The sequence below is a fragment of the Microtus oregoni genome, unplaced genomic scaffold (assembly GCF_018167655.1).
Source record: "Microtus oregoni isolate MIOR12 unplaced genomic scaffold, Mior012 000009F_ref0000495, whole genome shotgun sequence".
Taxonomy (NCBI): Eukaryota; Metazoa; Chordata; class Mammalia; order Rodentia; family Cricetidae; genus Microtus; species Microtus oregoni.
Window position 1 is genome coordinate 25,905,699 of NW_024543068.1, and position 19,269 is coordinate 25,924,967.

General features: G+C 47.6%; 1 protein-coding gene across 3 annotated transcripts in view; it reads right to left on the reverse strand.

Annotated features, from left to right (window-relative positions):
• Positions 1–530: 530 nt before the first annotated feature.
• The window catches only part of Frmd6 (FERM domain containing 6), a 66,650-nt gene continuing 47,911 nt past the window's right edge, over positions 531–19,269 (reverse strand). For all 3 annotated transcript variants that reach the window (XM_041658433.1, XM_041658434.1, XM_041658432.1), the window contains exons 7-14: positions 17,661–17,816; positions 13,718–13,783; positions 12,983–13,051; positions 10,601–10,775; positions 6,527–6,862; positions 5,535–5,666; positions 2,651–2,742; positions 531–1,010 (exon numbers count right to left, since the gene is read on the reverse strand). In XM_041658433.1, coding sequence (XP_041514367.1) covers positions 726–1,010; positions 2,651–2,742; positions 5,535–5,666; positions 6,527–6,862; positions 10,601–10,775; positions 12,983–13,051; positions 13,718–13,783; positions 17,661–17,816 — 1,311 coding nt within the window. In that variant the 3' untranslated portion in view covers positions 531–725. The remainder of the gene's footprint in view (positions 1,011–2,650; positions 2,743–5,534; positions 5,667–6,526; positions 6,863–10,600; positions 10,776–12,982; positions 13,052–13,717; positions 13,784–17,660; positions 17,817–19,269) is intronic.

Sequence of the window (19,269 nt, forward strand, 5' to 3'; positions counted from 1 at the left end):
CAAACTTTTTCTAAGACATTTCCACTGTTTTTTTTAACATATACCAGCTTTGTAAACTCCACAAAACGCACCATGTCACTGACACAAGCGAATCCCAGAGCTTCCTGGAAGACCAGCACAGTGGGCGTGGCACCGTGTGAAGGAGTCCCAGCATGCCTCTTCCGGCTCTGAGAAGCACTTCCATTGTACACGCATCTTTGGCTAGAACCCCAGACTCCCACCACTCCGTCGGTGTTCATTTTGGGCTAGCCTCTGTGAGGCAGCCATGGCTATAGACCTAAGAATGACTCTCTGTAAAAGAAGAGAGAACTTCCATCTGTCCTCCCTCAAGACATAAGCGCTCCATGAGGGAGTGGCTAAAAAAAAATAAACAAACAGATAAGCCTAACATCTTCCGTGTGAATAACGTATTTGAACTAGAAAACAAGGGATGAACACACACCACAGCCTAAGCCTGGAAGCTGGGCAAGCTCTAAAGCACACTTCCCCCCAAAGGGTCAATAAACATCCGGGCACTTGTCTGCCTTTTACATTCTGTGTATCTTTTACTTCTGCATAATACTTAAAGTGCATTGTCCCAAGGCTTTCGTTTCCATAGTGGATATTATAAAGAAAGAGCTAAATTTGGGGTGAAAAAAAATATGGCACAAATAATATGTGAAGGACCTCGGACTCCACAGCCTTCAGCAGACAGCAGCTGCCCGCAGGGCTGCCCGCAGTGGGGCTTATACGACGAACTCCGGGACCTCGTCGTGAGTGAGGTCCAGGGAGAAGTATTTGCTGGTTCTTTTGACTGGGAAAGTGTCTTGGATGTTGATGCACTGCCGAGCCAAGCAGCTGTTGCAGTAGAGACCGTCCTCCTCCAGTCCATGGCCACACCCGAAGGTGTAACTCTGAGCAGTGTCCTGACACAGACCTGCGATGCGCAGGAAGTCTTTCTGGTACAGCCTGATGTCATCAAGGCTCAGGCTGTGTCGATCGGTGGAAGTCTTTGGTTTCCGACATATTGTCTGCAAGACAAGGGAAGGGTGAGAAGATGCGGTGATGTGGACTGCCTGGGAAGGTAGTGTCTCTGGCCAGCTGAGAGAGCCGCGGCAAAAGCGTAAAATGTCAAGCAGTCCTTCCGTGTTACAAAGTGATTTCCTACCCACGGCTTCTGCGGGAAGGAACTTTGATCGACTATTTAAATCAGTGTGCCTGTATTCTGCCTGGACACTCAGCTGGTACGAACTGTGTAGTGTCCCTCCCCAGTCTATAGAGCCAACACAAAGACAGGTGAGCAACTACTCGCACGTGAGAGATCCAGCAATTACTGCAAAAGAAGGCTATAAAGATAGAAATACTGTTTTTCTTTCTTTTTTTTCTTCCATCAGGACAGGGCAGTTCAACTGGCTAACACCCTTCCTGTTTGTGTCTATTAATATTTTAATAAGAAATGGAAAAGCAATTATCACTCAAGAAACACAGCTTGAAGAAGCAAGTTCTAGAGTCCAGAATAGAGAGTTCTTGCTGCCGGAAGCTGGGAGGAAACTGGGGCTGCAAAGACGGCATAGCTGTTAAGAGAATGGGCTACTCTTGCAGAAGACCCGGTTCAGTTCCCAGTGCCCACAGCAGTGGCTCATAACCGCTTGTGACTCTGGCTCCTGGGACCCGCCACTCTCTTCTGTCCTCTACAGGTACCTGCATGCATGTGCACACACATGCACACTAATAAAAAATAAATTTCGAAATACAGAATGAAAAAAACAGCAGTTCTGGCCAGAAAGGGCTTGTCCTTCCAAATGGTACCAGTAGGTGGCAGGCCTTTGGAATTCATTATCCAAGTGGTCCTGGTGTAATGGAGAACACTGGCTCGGAGAGTAACACAAACGGGAGATGCTTACTAGGTGATGTGAAGAAACTAGATAGTCTAAGCTTGTTGTTTAGCACCACAAGGAACATCTTGTCGGAAAAAGACACCACTTTTCTAGACACTAACATTCCAGGAGCACATTTTGCTAAAAAGGGTCACATATGAGAGACACTGGCTATATGGAATGTCCCCTCAAACTTGATATAGTCTTCCCAGGTCTCAAAAGGAGCTCAGACAAGGAATTATTTGGTTATTTCCAGAAACCCTCAAGGCACACAAATGTCCCAGAGCTGTAGGTTTGGCATTTGCTGCTTAGCTGTGATACCTGTGACATCCATGTACAGTGTAGTATATATGGGGTGGCAGAACTTGGGTTCCAATTTTCCATGCTACACCTACTGTTTAATATCGGAAATTCTAGAATTATAGAAGTATGTGTACATTTTTAAAGAGTTGTACCAGCGGTCACAGCCTCAGACAGTGTAAGTGAAGGTGGGCTTTGAGGTCTTATATGCTCAAGTTATACCCAGTGTGGCCCACAGTTCACTTCCTGCTGTCTGTGGATCATGATGTAGACCTCTCAGTTCCTCTCCAGGACCATGTCTGTCTGTATTCTGCCATGTTTTCCTGCCATGCTGATAACGGACTAAACCTCTGAACTGTAAGCTAGCTCCAATTACATGTCATCCTTTATAGGAGTTGCTGTGGTCAATGTGTCTCTTTACAGCAATAGAAACCCTATGAAGGCAGAATGCCTACAACTCCAGTTCACAATATAAAGGTTTCAATGCCCAGTACCTGTGGAAGGGAGTCGGTGCTCTGTCCACGCAGCTTGACAACCGTTTCTGAAGAGCTGGAGGTGGAAGAGCTGATTTCTTTCACAATTAACCCTGAGGTAGAACAGAAAGAACAATGAACCTCCTCCACATTTCTGACAAGGCCAGCTGTGACCATTACTGAGGACGCTCATGGTGGCTCCTCGGTGGCTCACAGCTAGTGGTACCCACTCTTTGCTAGGAAGCAGAGGGTGACGAGTAAGGGTCAGCTGGGGTGGGGAGGTGAGAAGAGGCCTTTTGACCTCGTCTCCGCGTCTCCCTTCTCCTCTCATGTACCACAGTGTGCAGCACCAACATTATCTCCTAGCTTTGGGTCTATGTGGACATTAGGAGTGAGGAGCAATCAGGTGGGCTGGGGGGCTGGAACCTGCCCAGATAATTAACTGACTGTGTATCCTGGCCAATTCTCAAGTCTCCTCACATCTCATTAGCTTCCTTCTACAAACAGGGCCGCTACTCAACTAGCATTTTTGTGATGGTTAAACAGTAATGGACAAAAGGGTCAGGAGCTCTGGCTGGCCAACAGGTCACTATGACCACAGTCCCCGTGGCAGATCCCAGTGGGAAGAGATCAAGATGGAGATGGTAGTGAGAACTCAGCACTGGGTCTCAGACATCAGCGCAGCTCTTAATCACCTCTGGACCTCGAGGAAACCTCCATTTCCAGAACCAGAAATGCAAGGATGATAGTCTCCTTTCTGACTTTAACATGGGAGTGATGCACTCTCCAAAACGTTCCAGAGGCTAAAATCACCAACCCGGGCTGGATACTGGACCAAACACCACTGAAACAAGTGAGGACCAGCAGAGGTGTAAAGACAATGGCTCAGAGGGACATACACTCCCAGCACCCCACGGCCAGCAGCCTATAGCGCCTAGTATGCACCTTGTAAATACGGAGGATTCAGTAAGCAGCTCAACTGAAACATGAACCGTGAAGCTTCTACACAGGTGCTTTAGATGCTCTTGCTTGGGATGCAGTGTGAGCCCCTGAGTAGATCCCACAGGACTGAAGGGCTTGCGCACCATTGGGTATGTGGGATGATTCTGTGAGGGTTCTCTGGTAATGTTCTTGGCTCCTATGCCTGTGAACACTCCTCCACGCTCAGATCCGCCACTGAAGAAGTCAGAGTCAGGCATGGCTGCCCTCATCAGTCCTCAATCCACCACGAGAGTGCAAAGGCCATGCTCATGTGGTACAGAAAATGGAGAGCTGGGGTGATGCGAGGAGCAGCTGAAAGCATCCGTGACCCCATCAAAGTCACGTTTTTATGTAAACAGTTTCAGTTATATCACTTTTATATAACTTGTGTTTTTGTTGCCTAGCTTTTTAATTCTGTATAGTATCCTTCAAAAACTCATGGAAAGGCTATCTCCAATGTCTAGTGATCAGATAATTCAACTAGTCACTGTTTGCCTTTTTCACTATTAAAAAGGTATATTAAATATTAACAGCCATACTATTTAAATTCTGTTTCTATTAAAAATTACAAAATTAATCATCTCATGAAAATTGAAAGCAGAAACATATAAATACAAAGCACTTGCTAGTGGCCCACATATTCCACTTTCATGGGCATTTTGTATATACCGCTTCAAATCATTTTCTTTTTACAAACATAACTATGCAGCACTTCCCACGCACTTATCACATGCACACAGCTGAGGATTTCCACATAATGAGAACGGGCAGGAGGCACCAAGGCTGGCCCAGCATTGTGAACTTGGGCTGGTGTGGACAGGAGGCTCCATCCGCACTGCTGGTGGGTCGGCCACGGTTTGGGTAGACCATCTACAAGTGTGCTTAGGCTGGGTGAGCAAAAAGGATTCTGCAAGGGATTGTTCCTTGTGCTCTGTACAGTAGGAGGCGGGATGAAGGAGACTGTGTGTCTGTCTAGTTTCCCTCTGACGGCTGCTGTCCGCCACTCAGAGAGACAGATGGAAGAGCCTCTCCCTTGATCAAAGCTGAAAGTGGTTGGGGAATAAGGATCCGGGGTCCCTTTACAGAGCTGGCTCCCTAAATCTTAAGTCTTAAGAACAGACCCGTGATAGAGGCACACAGAGGTTTTAAAACAAACTCACACTGCTGACTTCAGATGGTGGAAATTTGTAATGGTGGCATTACGGAATATTATATAACCCTAGTGTTGAAGTTACTGTGAAGACATGTTTTCTAGAAGAATTCGTGCAAATGTGCAGTTTAAGAATGTCCACCTCTGTGAACGACAGCATGGTCTACAGAGCGAATTCTAGGGGAGCCTGGAATTTGAGATAGAGAAAGCCTGTCTCAAACAAACAAATCAACAACAACAAAAGAGAAAAAAAAAGACTATCAAAAAACTACACTGGTTTTTCTTGCAGATTCTTTTCTTCAGACCAAACCTGGAGACCTGACTTCTGTTTCTAGTCATGGACACTTGTCTCTTTAATCTCTATATACTTCTCATGTATACAAGGAAAGAGGCCAGACTGAAGGGTCTCCAAGGTTCCCTCTGGGGCCACAGGGTTCTCTAATTATCAGGTTGATAATAGCAAGGAGGAAGATGGGAGAAGGAAAGAAAAGAAAGTCAGTCACCCTATAGCACAGCGTGGTCCATAGCCTGTGTAAAAGATGCTAATGCTCCTTCCTGGTATCCCCCACCCCCAAACACACGCGCGTGCGCACACACACACACAGACACACGCACGCACGCACGCACACATGCACACACACACAGTCTACAGACGGCACCTGGCCTTGTGACGGTCGAGTGACCCAGAGTGGCTGCTCTCCATGGTGAACTGAGCATGCCCACTCTCTTCCTAGTCTCAGAGTCAAACGCTTGTGGGTTGCTGTGAGAGCTCACCCGAGTGTCCATTCAGCTTCCTCGACAGGAGCATGTCCTCTGTGATGTAGATGCACACGTCGGGGCTGACTTCCAGTGACTCTTCTGTCATTGGCTCCAGGTCCCTGGGGTCATCGACCAACATCTCTATTTCTGACACAGAAGCAGGGAAGAAGACACTGAATGATCCCAAGGAAAACGAAGACTATACCCACAGCCACATCACACTGTGAGGGCGGCCAGGTAAACAGCCACGCTGAGAATGAACCGAGAGCGTGACTCTGCGGGAGCGACTGTAGGGACACTCTCAGTCTAGGTTCCTTCTGAAGGATCGCTGGTGCTGCCCGCTCCACTCTTTACGCGGTAGGGTCATGCTGCAGTGACCCGGGGCTAACTGATGCTGACGGGTCATTAGCACCAGGGCGAGGACTGCTGACCCATGCCCACCTGAGCGCCCCAAAGCGGCTGCTGTGGAGTCCTGTGCAGCGGTACAGCGTTCAGGGGCCTAATGTGTTGTGCAGCTTTTCTTAACAGAGCCAGTCGTGTTTCTTTGTTTGTCTGTTTTCATCAAGCCCAGATGTCACAGAGCTCATGTGAAACAGAACAAAAGAGGTAAACAAACGCTACATCTGGCAGACACAGGCTGGGATCTGCTGCGTTCTCTCCACAGAGAGCGATGTCCTAGCAGCCAGGTTCTGTGTTTCTTTTATACTCCCTGTGGTTCCGGTGGCATGGGGAACACTCAAGAAAACACTTTAGGGCTTAACGGTATGTACTGGGTGTAATGTTTCAGGGGAAGAAGAACACAGGACAAAAGGGCTACAGGACTTCTGTCCCCTTGACTTCATACAAGCTGCCAACCCTGAGGCTGCCAAGGTCCCTGACAGACACGGGTAACTCAACCATGTCCCTGGGGGAGACGGCCAGACCTCTCTACCACCATTACTTAGTCACTAACCAGATACTAATGCTACGGGACCAACATGGGGAAAAGCCGCAGCGCCAGGAGTTACCATCGTCCTGAGAGTCCTCTTCCAGACGCTCTTTGCCGCCGCTCTCCACTCCTGAAGTGTGGGAGCTGCCATGGCTGGTCATGGAGCTGCAGGTCTTCAGCTTGCGGTGCATGGCGCTGCCGGAACAGCTGTCTTCTGGCCCGGGATCCCGGGGCTTAGTGTCTGCTTCGATGCCGGAGGTGTGGGAGCTGCTGTGGCTGGCCGTGGAGTGGCGGGACAGGCGCTTATGCTTCGCGCTGCCGGCGCTGCTCCCGCTGGCACGGGACCGCTTTTCCAGCTGGTCCATGTCAAGGTCCAGGGTGTCACTGATGTAGGATTCCCGGTACTGCTTCTTCTCTGTGTGGGAAAATGCAGCTCAGCAGCATGCTCAGCCAAGGCAGAGTGCATGAGAGGGCCAGGCTGAGATCAAGGGCAGCCTCTTTGACTGAGGAATTCGGGGAGCTGGAGCTTGCTGTAGGAACACTATGTGGGGAATAAACATCAGCGCAGCAGTGCCTTGGGGGGACTTAGAACAGCCAGTTATGAAGCTCCAGACACCAGAGAAGTGAGCCCTTCTGAGTGTCATGGCGTGTCACTTACTCCCTGTCTGCAGACTGCTACCATTCCACAGTGAAATAAATTCAGGGACTGAGAGCACCTATCACCTTGCAGCGTGACGGTGACATTACCATGGCAGTCACTATGGGATTCTGCATTTTGCAAAGCTGGCAGATAACAGCATGTTAAATATCAAAATCTGGTCCTCCACGGATGATTCTAGAAACATTCAATGACTGGTTATTCAATATGCTAACTGCTGTCCTGTTACCTTCAGTTGCTGAACCCAACAAGACAAAGCTATTCAGAAAATTTCTTTCAAAAGATTCTAAAACTTAGCTTTTCAAGTAATCCAAGAAGAGCCGGGTGGTGGTGGTGCATGCCTTTAATCCCAGAGGCAGAGGCAGGCGGATCTCTGTGAGTTCGCGACCAGCCTGGTCTACAAGAGCTAGTTCCAGGACAGGCTCCAAAAAACCACAGAGAAACCGTCTCGAAAAAAAAAAAAAAGTAATCCAAGAAGAATGACTTTCTCCAGTTTGGCCAAAAAGTGAGGCACTCTTTACCACGATCACCACTAACGGCTTCGTGCCACACCCAGGTGACCTTCGATTGGTAAAAATCCTCAGCTATTGGCTGAAGCAGTCAAAACAGACTTGAGGAAGCTCTCTTAGCAAACACTAAGCTAAATAAATAGATGTGGGGGTTACAAAGCCACACACGGACACATAAAATGAGCAGCTGGACTAGGGCGCGGTGCTCACTGCAGAAATCTTATGTTTCAGGTGAGAAACATTTAAAAGCAACAGTCTGGCTTCCGTAAAACTGATGAGAAAGAAACACAGCAGACCAATGTTAAGGACAGAGTACATTTGGGGACCATTAAACTGATGTAATCTTAGACTAGCAGACTATAATTGGGATCTTGGGGGCCTGTTAATGGACATACTTGTCCTGCTTCTTGGCTAAGTGAAAACACTCGCAGCCCTTCTGTCTGCACACAGTCCTGAACCTGCACCCCCACCCGCTCTCTGGAGGCAGTGGGTAGCAGGACAAAGAAAGGAGGCCTGGGGATGGAGCTCATAGTCCTCTGCCTCCTTCTGACCACAAGAGCCCGTAGCCAGATCATCAGAACCATGCCTTCTACAGCGTAAGCCGGGAGAACAGAGGTTTTTTCAGACTGTATTTTGGATATAATGTCGTAAGTGTGACTTCTTGATCTGGGACCTAAGAATGAGTTCTAGTAACTGTAGATGATGTTTTTTGTTTGTTTGCTTTTTTCAAGACAGGGTTTCTCTGTGTAGCAGCCCTAGTGCCCTGGGTTTCACTTTGCAGACCAGGCTGGCCTCAAACTCACGGAGAGTTGTCTGCCTCAGATGATGCTGAGATTACAGGCAAGCACCACCGACTGGCTAGATGATATTTTAAAGACACTAGGCACACTTTCCTTCTCTCAACCACAAGTATTCTTGTGACCTTTTCTATAATAATGGTGAAACGGTAGTATCTTAAAAAGGTATGTAGAAATAAAATTTAAGAATACCCCCTCTTTATATGTTCAACTAAATGCAAAAAAGGGCTTTTCTGGTGAAAATGATAAAGCCCTTACATGTGGATTAGCTCTCAGAAACTTGGTGTGAGAATTTTTTCAGACCTGAAGGTACCTCTAAGAAGGAAAAATAAACAAACAACCCCATCCCTGCCGAGATGGGGTTTCTTTGTGTTAAGTCCTAGCTGTCCTGGAACTAGCTCTGCAGAGCAGGCTGGCCTTGAATTCACAGAGATCCACCTACCTCTGCCTCCCAGGTGCTGGGATTAAAGGCATGCGCCACCACTGCTCGTATTTTTTTTTTTGTAGGAATACTGTCCCCATCATTTATTTGAACTGAACCAAATGAAAGATGCAACATGCACCGTTATCATTTCTCTAGTCCCCTATTGTGCTCTGAATGCCCCTCTCAACCCTGGTTGAAATTTCATCAGCGTTGAGATGTGGGGCTGGTTCGGAAGTGACGAGGCTGTGACAGCTCTGTCCTTATTAATGGGCAAATGTGACCGTGGGAGTCTCCTCCAGTCTCCTGCGCCTGCTCCTTGTTCTTCCAGATGATGCATCAGGAAGTCTCCACCAGACACCCAGCCTTGTTTGGGCTTCCCAGACATTCTCTCTGCATCACCAGCCTGGAGCGCTCTGCTCCGGCAGCAGACTGAACTGAAACACTTGCTCCCTTAAGTTATAACACATCAAGGGGACAGTGCCCGGGCCTCCACGAGCTCAGTGTCCTCTGTAACCTCACCAAATCTACCAGACTCTCAAGGGTTCCATTCAAGGTCTTCTGCACCACTAAAATGCTTTGGGCTGAGGATTGATGTGATAAATAAATCTCTTTTAAGGTGCCACAGTGGCCACTTAGGAATGAGGCAGAGGAGGAAAATCATGGGCTCTACACCCGGCTGAGTCACCTGTTCTCACAGGCTCCTCCTTGGTGCTTTTGTCCCTGAGAGGATCCCTCTTAACATTCATGCCAGCCCAGAGGTGACATATTGGCTAGGCTGACGGGACAATGGCAGTCTGCAGCAGCAGCCGGGACATCAGAGGGTGCCACAGGAGAGTCACAGTGGCAGAAGGGACGGAGAGATTCATGTTCCCATCATTGCAGACAAAGGACTCTCCACACAGATCTGACCACACCGGCTTTAGGGAAGTTGGTCAGATGCATGTGTCTTTAAGGCTGCGCTGTTAGAGGACCGCTGGAGTCAGCAGTTGCTTCCAGAGCTAACGCATGAACCGCATGCACCACTGTGTCCTGAGGCCCGGCAGACATTCCATTTCTAATCTGATTACTGTGACAGTGACCACAATAGGACTCTGTGCAACAAACTGAAAGCAATGCTCAGCAAACCCATTTGGGGCTGAGAAGCTGGTATTTACTAAGCAGAGGAGCCCCAGGGTGTCACAACTGATAAAGACAGAATCTGTTAAACTGAGGTCATCTACCGGAGGCCCCAACACTGCCTCCTTCCCCACACAGTTAGCCCTCTTAGACAGTGCTAGGACCTCAGACACGCTCTTCAGCTTCACCGCATCTCCATGGAACCACCATGCAGCTGTGGGCAAACTCCTTGGCTGGAAAAAGCCTCCCCCACTTTTATTATTATAGGGTCAGTCACCTTGAGGGTCTCCCTGCAGTCAGTCAGAGAAGCTGTGATCTATCTTCACTGACACTTGGGCCTAAGGAAAGCACCAGGTTAGGAGGAACTGCGGCGTCCTGTAGAGAGCAAGGCCATGGCCTGGTGCAGTCAGACTCTGATGCAGAAGGTTCCATTCTAGCTCTCTGCAAGCTTTTCAGGCTGGGGCTAGAAACTCTAAATAGGAGGCTGGGGAGCTGCTCAGTGGGAGGGCCTCCTGGGCTGAGACCAGAATGGAACTGAGCTCTGAAGTCCTAGTCCCCATTCCTGGCAGGGAGAGCAGGAGGCTAGCGGTGCTAAGGCAGTCTTTGCTTTCCCCATGTGGGGCCCACAACACCACCCCACCCGTCTCACCTTCGTTCTCCTCCAGCTTGCGGAGGTGGCGCAGGACCGGCTGCAGGTTCATGTAGAGGCGGTGGCTATTGCTCAGCAGCTGCAGGAGATGCCGGGAGCGTGTGGGACACCCTGTATAGTAGACTAGCTTCCTGGCGGAGGGAAGGCCGTCGGGCAAAATCTCAAACTTCTTGCCCTGTGGAGAAAAAGCGCAAATCAAATTATGGCAGAAAACTCCCCCAACAGCCAAAGTCCACTAAGCTTTTTATTTATTTATTTATTTTAGATAGTTTATTTATTTTTACTTTATGTATACTGGTGTTTTGTCTGCATGTATGTCTGTGAGGGTGTCAGATCTTGGAGTTACAGACAGTTGTGAGCTGCCATGTGGCTGCTGGGAATTGAACCTAGGACTATGGAAGAGCCGTCAGTGCTCTCAACCGCTGAGCCATCTCTCCAGCCCATCCCCTACACCATTAAACTAAGATTCTCACAGATGTGTGAAGCTGAACTGACCGTTCTGAGGGACAAATCATTGTTTTTTCTCCTTCAGAGCTGTTGAAGGACAGAGAATACCAAACTCAGGTGGGTTCTATCCAGGGTTTCCGGGAAGCCCTCACGGTGGGACGGGTCGGGCCCAGCACAAGAGATCCCTCCAAATACAATCCCAACACCTTAATGTAGCACATGAAAGGAGGTAGAGCTGGAGTAAAGGAACAGGGGACGGAAATTTACATACAGATTACGTTTATGTTTTTAAAGCATTGACTCTTGGATTTATTGGGCCACAATGTCGGGATGTTAATAACTGAATTCAGTAAGCATTAAACATGCATCAATTCATCTAGCCCTCACAAGAAGTTTGCCACTTGGTAGAAGAGCAGATTATCACTATTTGAAAGGAATGCCAAGGTGGAGAGAAACTGAGTCTCTTTTTTTTTTTTTTTTTTTGGTTTTTCGAGACAGGGTTTCTCTGTGGCTTTGGAGCCTGTCCTGGAACTAGCTCTGTAGACCAGGCTGGTCTCGAACTCACAGAGATCCACCTGCCTCTGCCTCCCGAGTGCTGGGATTAAAGGCGTGTGCCACCAACGCCCGGCCTGAGTCTCTTCTTAAAGGACACATGTAGGCAGGGCTGGGAGACTTGGGGAATGGATTCCTGGTGTCTATGCCAGTTGATAAACCTCCCGGGGAGGGAAATGAGGATGAGAAACCTGCCACCTTCAACAAGACTCTAGGTAAGGGTGGTGTGGTGGGAGTTCCAGGGGTCATGGTCAGACCATGAGAGCACAGCGAGGAGGGGGCAGAGCAAGCTCTACTTAGTGTGAGTGAGGCCAGAGAAGTCGGTGCTCAAGGAATCCAGGCAATGCAGAGTCAGAACTGACAGGCAGAGCTGTGCGGGCCAGGGTTCTGCTCCAACCAGGTAAGATGGCCCTGTCTGCTCAGGCCTTCTGGTCGGCAGAAAGGAATACATGTCTACACATCTTTTACAACGTTTTCTGGTCTACTTTTCTCGATTGCTCCAGAACTCAGGAGGATTATGGATATTTGTGACCTCCATATAGACACACATGACGGTAATTCTTGTAATTCTTAGAACGCTACCACACAGTGAACATGGCTGGTAGAGAGGGTCACCATGAAGAGTCGAGACTTTGTTCTCATAGACCCCATGTCAGTCCTTACTGCTCCCCCACTGCTTATGGCAGATCATTGGAAATGGTGGAGGTTACAGGGTCTGGCATTCATGGAAACACCTTGTCAGTTTTACGTTATATTCTGAACTTCCTAGGCCAATAGTCCGTCTACACGCTGAGCCATTTACTCCACGTGCCGACAACTCCTCTACTGTGGAGTTTGAAATACAACTCCATGTGGCGGACAACTTCTATTTTCTTCTTCACTTCCTCCCTGCAGTCCAGTTACTCACGGTGGTGTGGCAGGAACTGGACTCACAGATGAAATTCTTTGGTTCTGATTTGCTTCTGACATAAGTAACTTTGGTTATGAGAATACTTGAGAAAGCAAATTGCTCTCAGCTTTTTCACTTTTGAAAAACCGCTTAAACACTTATTTTGTGTATGTTGTGAGGGGCACAAGCCACTGAGTGTTTCTGGGGCCGGTGAGAGGACAGCCTGTAGGGTCAGGCCCTCTCCTTCCACCTGGTGGATCCCAAGGAGTCAACTCAGGTTGTTAAGTTTGGCCACGAGCCCTCCATGCGGAGTCATTTCACCCACTTAGCTTAGATTGAAAAGAAAACAAAACAACCAACCATTCCTGACCCCATTTTAAAAAAACCTGACTCTTGGACACAATATTTTTCAAAATGAAACCCTCAGATTCTCAAAAACAACCATTCTTCTTTTTCTCCTTTCCACCGCTTTTTCTTAGTTACTTTCTACTTACCACAAATACCAACTTCCCGACATTCGTCCAGGGGAAATCGTACAGCAATTGTTTCTCTTCTTCTAGATTCTGCGGGAAAAGAATGTCGGCACGTGAGGAGTTAAGAGGAAACGACAGACATCCTACAGCTGCTGACTCATCTCATAGTAAACAAGGATTCAGTAATTAAAACCTGAAAGAGTCCTCAACCCTGTATGGAGAAAGGCAGACCGTAATTGAAATGATCTGCTTCTGTGGACTGCAGTCACTGGTCCTAGGCAATTTCCCCTTTGGTCTTATCCCCAAATTTAAATAGGAAGTCCAAAAGACTCAGAGACTGGGCAACCCCAACCAAGGGAATGAGACTTCCGGATATTTTCCTGGATCAAAGATAAGACAACTTTCTATCTTCTTCTAAGAGAGCTACTTCCTCCCAGTAGTTCCTGATATAAAGCTAAAGCTCCCACCAGCAGAAGGGAGACTATGGGACATCGTGTATCAGAAAACCGTAAAAGACACAGAATCATCGGGAAGACCCGAGGAGCAAAGTTTGGATAGTGAGGCTCTGGAGACTGGGCCCGTCTTCTGCCCTGCATTTTCTCTTAAGTGGGGTGGAGCCGTTCCATCCATGACTTCCATCCACCTCTGTGCCGACACACAGGAGACAAAGGCTGAGCCTGGCAGGTTGGCACAGCATTCCCTGTAGTAAGACCCGCTCACCACCATTTGATACTCCTCCCCCTCCCCTTTACAAACCTGAAAAATCTGTATTCCCCGCATGGTCAACCCCAGGGCCAGTGAAGCTTCAACTTCCCTTTTATCCTGGGGGAACAAAATTTTATGAAAAACCGTTTTTCCTTGTATAATAAACAACTGAGTAATGAAGAAACAAAAAGATACTTTTCAGAATTACGTTTTTTGTTTTCTTAAAATAACCGCTCGAGCCGGGCGGTGGTGGCGCACGCCTATAATCCCAGCACTCGGGAGGCAGAGGCAGGCGGATCTCTGTGAGTTCGAGGCCAGCCTGGTCTACAAAGGGAGTTCCAGGACAGGCTTCAAAGCGACAGAGAAACCCTGTCTCGAAAAACCAAAAAAAAAAAAAAAAAAAAAAATAACTGCTCAAATCGTTCACATCCTTGGTTTCCTGCAAGACTTAAAATTTTGAGTATTTATTAAACCAATTATTCTCTTTATTTCCGACTCCTTAGGTTTCCAGGTCTTAGTGTTCAGCACTGTATAGGCAGCTTCTACTTCTGAGACTATTCTAAATACTAATGTCACCAAGAACTTGGACGCCAGGCGTTTCCTGCTGCCTTCCCACTTTTGATGACTGTCTCCTTCCACTCTATGCTCACTTACTGTTGGACACCACACTATTGATTCAGGGGTCTAGCTATGGTATAAGACGGATTTCACAGGTTTATAGGTTTCAAATCGGGTAAGTCTCCCAGCTCCCTATCCCTGAAGCCAAAAGGAGAGACAAGTGACAAAACACGGCTCACCCACAGAAGATTTATATTGTTCATCTGCAGATATGTGCTGATGCACACTCTACTATTAAGTGTGTATGTACAGAAACTGTAAAACTGAAGCCATTTTAACTATAAGAAAAACAATACTACAATTTAAAAATGTGCTCAGATTGGGCAAATCTTTAAGGACTTATATGTAATGAGTAAGCCATGAAGCTTTAAAAGTTGAATATTTTCTTTACAAGCTATCTCAAAAACAATAATGAATATTATCAAATCTTCAAGTTTAAAATTATTTTTAGATTTATTTTACATGTATATTTTGCCTGTGTGTGCGCATGTGCTGTGGGCTGGATGCTGGATGTGGATGGGTGTTGGATGCCTGGAACTGACGTTACAGATGCTTGTGAGGCACTGTATGGGTGGTGGGCATCTAATCCAGGTCCTCTGAAAGAGCAGCAAGTACTCCAAATAACTAAGCCATCTCCTCAGCCCCTAGATCTTTATTACGCTTAAGGCCAGTTTTCTCAGGAACACAGGAAGAAGTAGTAGAAATTACGTTCTTGCCTGAATAGAGAGAAAAAGCTGACCTGTTACTAGGTTGGATTACTTCTTCCCAGCTAAACAATTTTTATGTCAAGAAAGGCACCTGCAGGGTCAGGCTCAACAGGGCCTGCTCCAGCAGCACACAACCTCAGGTCGGTTTCCCTCCCCAGGCTGTGCCCGTGCTTCTGAAATAAGATTGGGTCCAAAGCAATACTGTGTGCATGCCTGAGGAGTGCATGGAGAAAACAGGCACCAAACCTTCAGAATGCTCCCCGTCTGATGAAGCAGATTTAATGGCTGCCATTTGAACTTTCCAGACGGGAGGTGTCTATCAGGTAGTAGTATCTCCTTCACCCTCTTCAGTTACGGCTCTGGTGAGTCTCTTTTTAAAGCAGGCAAGGCATTTTCTACACAAGGTAGAACCATATACTAAGCAAATTGCCCCCACGCATCGTCAAAAGATTAAGTTGTATATATCAATTTTACTGAAAGACTAATTTCTTATCAAGCTTCTTTAAACTAGCAAATTTCCCCAGCAAATAGGACAAAAAGCAATGGTCAATTTCTAAACACTTGCTAATGTCACAGGTGTCGCACCTTGCTATTTCAAGCCCGTTACTGCATGGCCTTCACAGGCAATAGAGTCGTTCTTACTCGACAGATGGCCCGTGACCAGTACAGCTGCCCAGGATCCCCAGGGCCTCTACCTGATACCTCATTCCAGGACCACAGTCTGTCCAATATATCATTTGTATCTCTAATGCACTTCAAAATATGAACAGATTGTCCCAGATGACACTTACTGGAATTGTCTCGTGTAAAACGGGATGTCACAAAGATGCCTCTTAGGAAAAGCGAGTCAGTCCTTTAGGAACTTAGATCGTAGGGAACTAACTCTATGGGCCTCGCTAGGATGGTGAGGTGTTACCTCTGAGAGCCAGAGCTAAGGAGGGGGATTGTGCTGAGGTCTGCAAGCAGGTGGGAAGACTACCCAGCAATACGACCAAACACCCTCCTCCGTGTGCGGGCACACACACAATGGTTCAGTTATACTGATCTCATCACAAAGGATGTGGTAGGGACAGCAAACATATCAATGAAATAGCTTGCTGAACATAATGTTTGACATGTGACAGACATTGTTTTAAACATGGTTCCCTCATCAATTCTTTTAGACTGCAGTCCTAAGGGGTAGGTATGTTCTAGTGATCCTTTAAGCCATGGGAAATCTGCAGCACAAAGATGTTAAATGCTTGCCTAGGGTCACACAGTAAAGAGCCAAACTGTGTTCAACCTCACAGTTAAGACCTACTGATCATATTTTAACAACTTCATCCCATTGGGCTTATAAAAACAACTTGAGTACTTAGAATCCAGTTCTAGTCAAAGAATAGCACTTGTAAGGATAGGGAAGATGAGTGGGGGGCAGGGAGGGAAGACAATAAGATGCTGAAGCCCGGCAGGAGTGTGTACACAGCAGAGCACTCCTCCCCACAATGCTCTGTGACTGTGTGGTCCATATCAGAAAGAAAAACAGGGCTAGGGATACACGGGCTGCAAAGGAGACTAAGGCACCGGAGCGCGGCAGTGCTTGACTTCAACACACTGTCATTGAGGAGCCCGCTGAATCCAGTCTGCTGCTTGGTTTTGCAGCCTTAGTGAATTATTTAGCTTCCTTAAGCCTCAAGTTTCCTGGCCTATAAAATGAGCACACACTTCTTGCAGAGTGGTGGGGGACTGAACGAAACAACGAGGAATACCATGCTCTGTCTGCACTGGCTGCTGTGGGGACAGTCCTGCAATTAAAGGACCTCAGCGGAGGCGAATAAAGGCTAAATAAAATCCACCAAGTGGGTTGCAAGGGTTACTCTTCAAAGCAAAAAAAGAATTACGGATTAGGGGCTGCAGAGATGGCTCAGTGGTTAAGAGCACCGAGACTCCTCTTTTGGAGGTCTTGGGTTCAACTCCCAACTGTAATGATCTGTCCTGTCCCTTTAAGAGACAAGCTCGGCCCACTCCCACACCCCTGTCCACAGAGGCAAGCTGATCTTCCTTCAGCTTCCAGACTGAGCTCCTTCCTTTTCCATCTTTCTTCCAAAGAGGCGGCTTCTCTTCTCTTCTTTCCCCCCTTCCCCCTTCTCCCCTTTCCCTTTCTCTCCATAACCCACTAAATAAATACCCACTCTCTTTGCACACCTCTGCCTCTCACCTGCTGCAACTCCTCAAGCTCTCACCCACCTTGCAGCTCCCTGCCTGGGACCCACTGTCCCTCATGGCCTGCTGCCCACTGCTGCCTCTAGGGGGATGGGGCCGTTTTATTTTTACCATTACACCAACACCCACAAGCCAGCTCACAACTGTCTGTAACTTCAGGACCCAACACCCTCCCACAGACTTACATGCCAGCTAAACATTAATGCATATAAAATAATAAATAATATAAACAAAGGGCATTAAAAACAACTACAGATTAAGCACCAAAGAGGCAGATTCCCGATCTACAGCCATCTGTTAAGGCACAGTTACAAACATTTAAGGCATCCTCCATCTTGCTTCTAGGCTGGATCAAGATGGCCTCTGGCCTGACCTGTGGAAGCCAAGGGCAAGCCAAGAGAAGCTCTTTCTACAGCTGTGCAGTGCTCAGGCGAGCTCATCCCAGGGGCGGGGCCTCAGACTCCTACCTTGTACAGCCTGTAGTAATGGATGGCAACGTCGTCCAGTCGGACGGCCTCTTTGATGTATTTCAGATGCGCCTCGGAGGCCGTCAGTGCAAACTGGTCTTTGTGCATGTTCGGAATGTGCTTCAGGATGTACTCCTTCCCCCTCTTGGAAACAACCTGTTGGAACACCGGCCCCCACAAACGGCAAAAGGATGAGGAGCTAAAACAGGCCACATAAACTGGCTGATTTCTATTAGAAAACTCTAATTTTATCCCCTTTCCACTGTCTTGTTACACTACTTGGAACTGGCTAACATTATGAGCCACAAGTCCATTTGGTAGAAGAAAAATCCCAATGGGAAAAACAGTTTCTCTTTGTTTTAACAATCACCAAAGTGGGGAAAAAAAATCCCATGCAATCTGGTGTAACTTCATACACTTCATGGATTATACTCCCAAAATGGTGGGTACCATAAAAAATGCCTACATCAGAACATCTGCAGGCTCTGGCTCCCGCTCACTCCCACGGTCACACACACACACACACACACACACACACACACACACATACACACACACACACGGAACACGAGACTGTAAACATGCGTCTGGGGAAAGTAAAGGAACAGGCAGGGTTCTTTGGAACACTTTTGATTTTCACACAAAAGGCCAGGAACTCTACTTAAAAATGCGTGAGGAAACTGTTTCAACTCAGTGTTCATTGTGATTTGTTGAGGCTCAGATTCTGATGGTGTCGAAGGCACACAGGACCCAGCAGCTGCAGGCTAACAGATGCAGAGAACGCCCTACCTGATTTCACATGGAAAGGTGGTGGCAACGTGAGCAAAAGGAAGGGCTTCAAACAGGAGTGAAAATACTCCTGAGTTTCTAGCTTTAATGTGGCTTTTCAGATATGGTGTTTGCTTCTCACTTTGGATATTTCATAAAGAATTCAAATGCTAAAGGAGAGAGGCCACTGCTGGGTGTGGTGCTGTGTGGACAGGTTTTTAATGCCAGCACTCAGGAGGAAGAGGCAGGAGGATTTCAGTGAGTGCCAAACCAGCCTGGTTTACATGGAGAGGTCCAGGAAAGCCAGGTCACACAGTGAAAGCCTGTCACAAAACACAAAACCACCAGCCAACCAGTCAAGCAAGCAAGCAAGCAAGCAAACAAACAAACAAAAAGATGAGAGGCCCAAGGTATGAAACATCACAGTAATGATGCCAACATACAGGTAAGTCACTGGCTGGGTGATGCCAGGCAGACATTCAGGTAAGTCACTAGCTGGGTGACATTAGAACACATAGTTTAAGGGGCAGGACAAGCAGCTAAGAAGAGCTGGAGGGGCAGTGGGAGCCAGATCTTGGAGTTTTGACATTTGGGAACAGGGACTTCCCACCACAGGGAACTGGGGAGTTGCTACAGGCTTGATTCTCTCAGGTACAAGCTGGGGAACACAGAAGCAAGGATAGCGCCACCCGGTGCGCTGAGATCTGGGACTCAAATGGAGGGACAGCTGAAGGGAGGGGATGCAATGGACATGGATGGGGAATAACAGTAACAAGAAGATTCGGGACTAAACAGGGTGGCAGGTGACGTCAGAGCATGCTGCTGTTGCTGGGTGGGACAC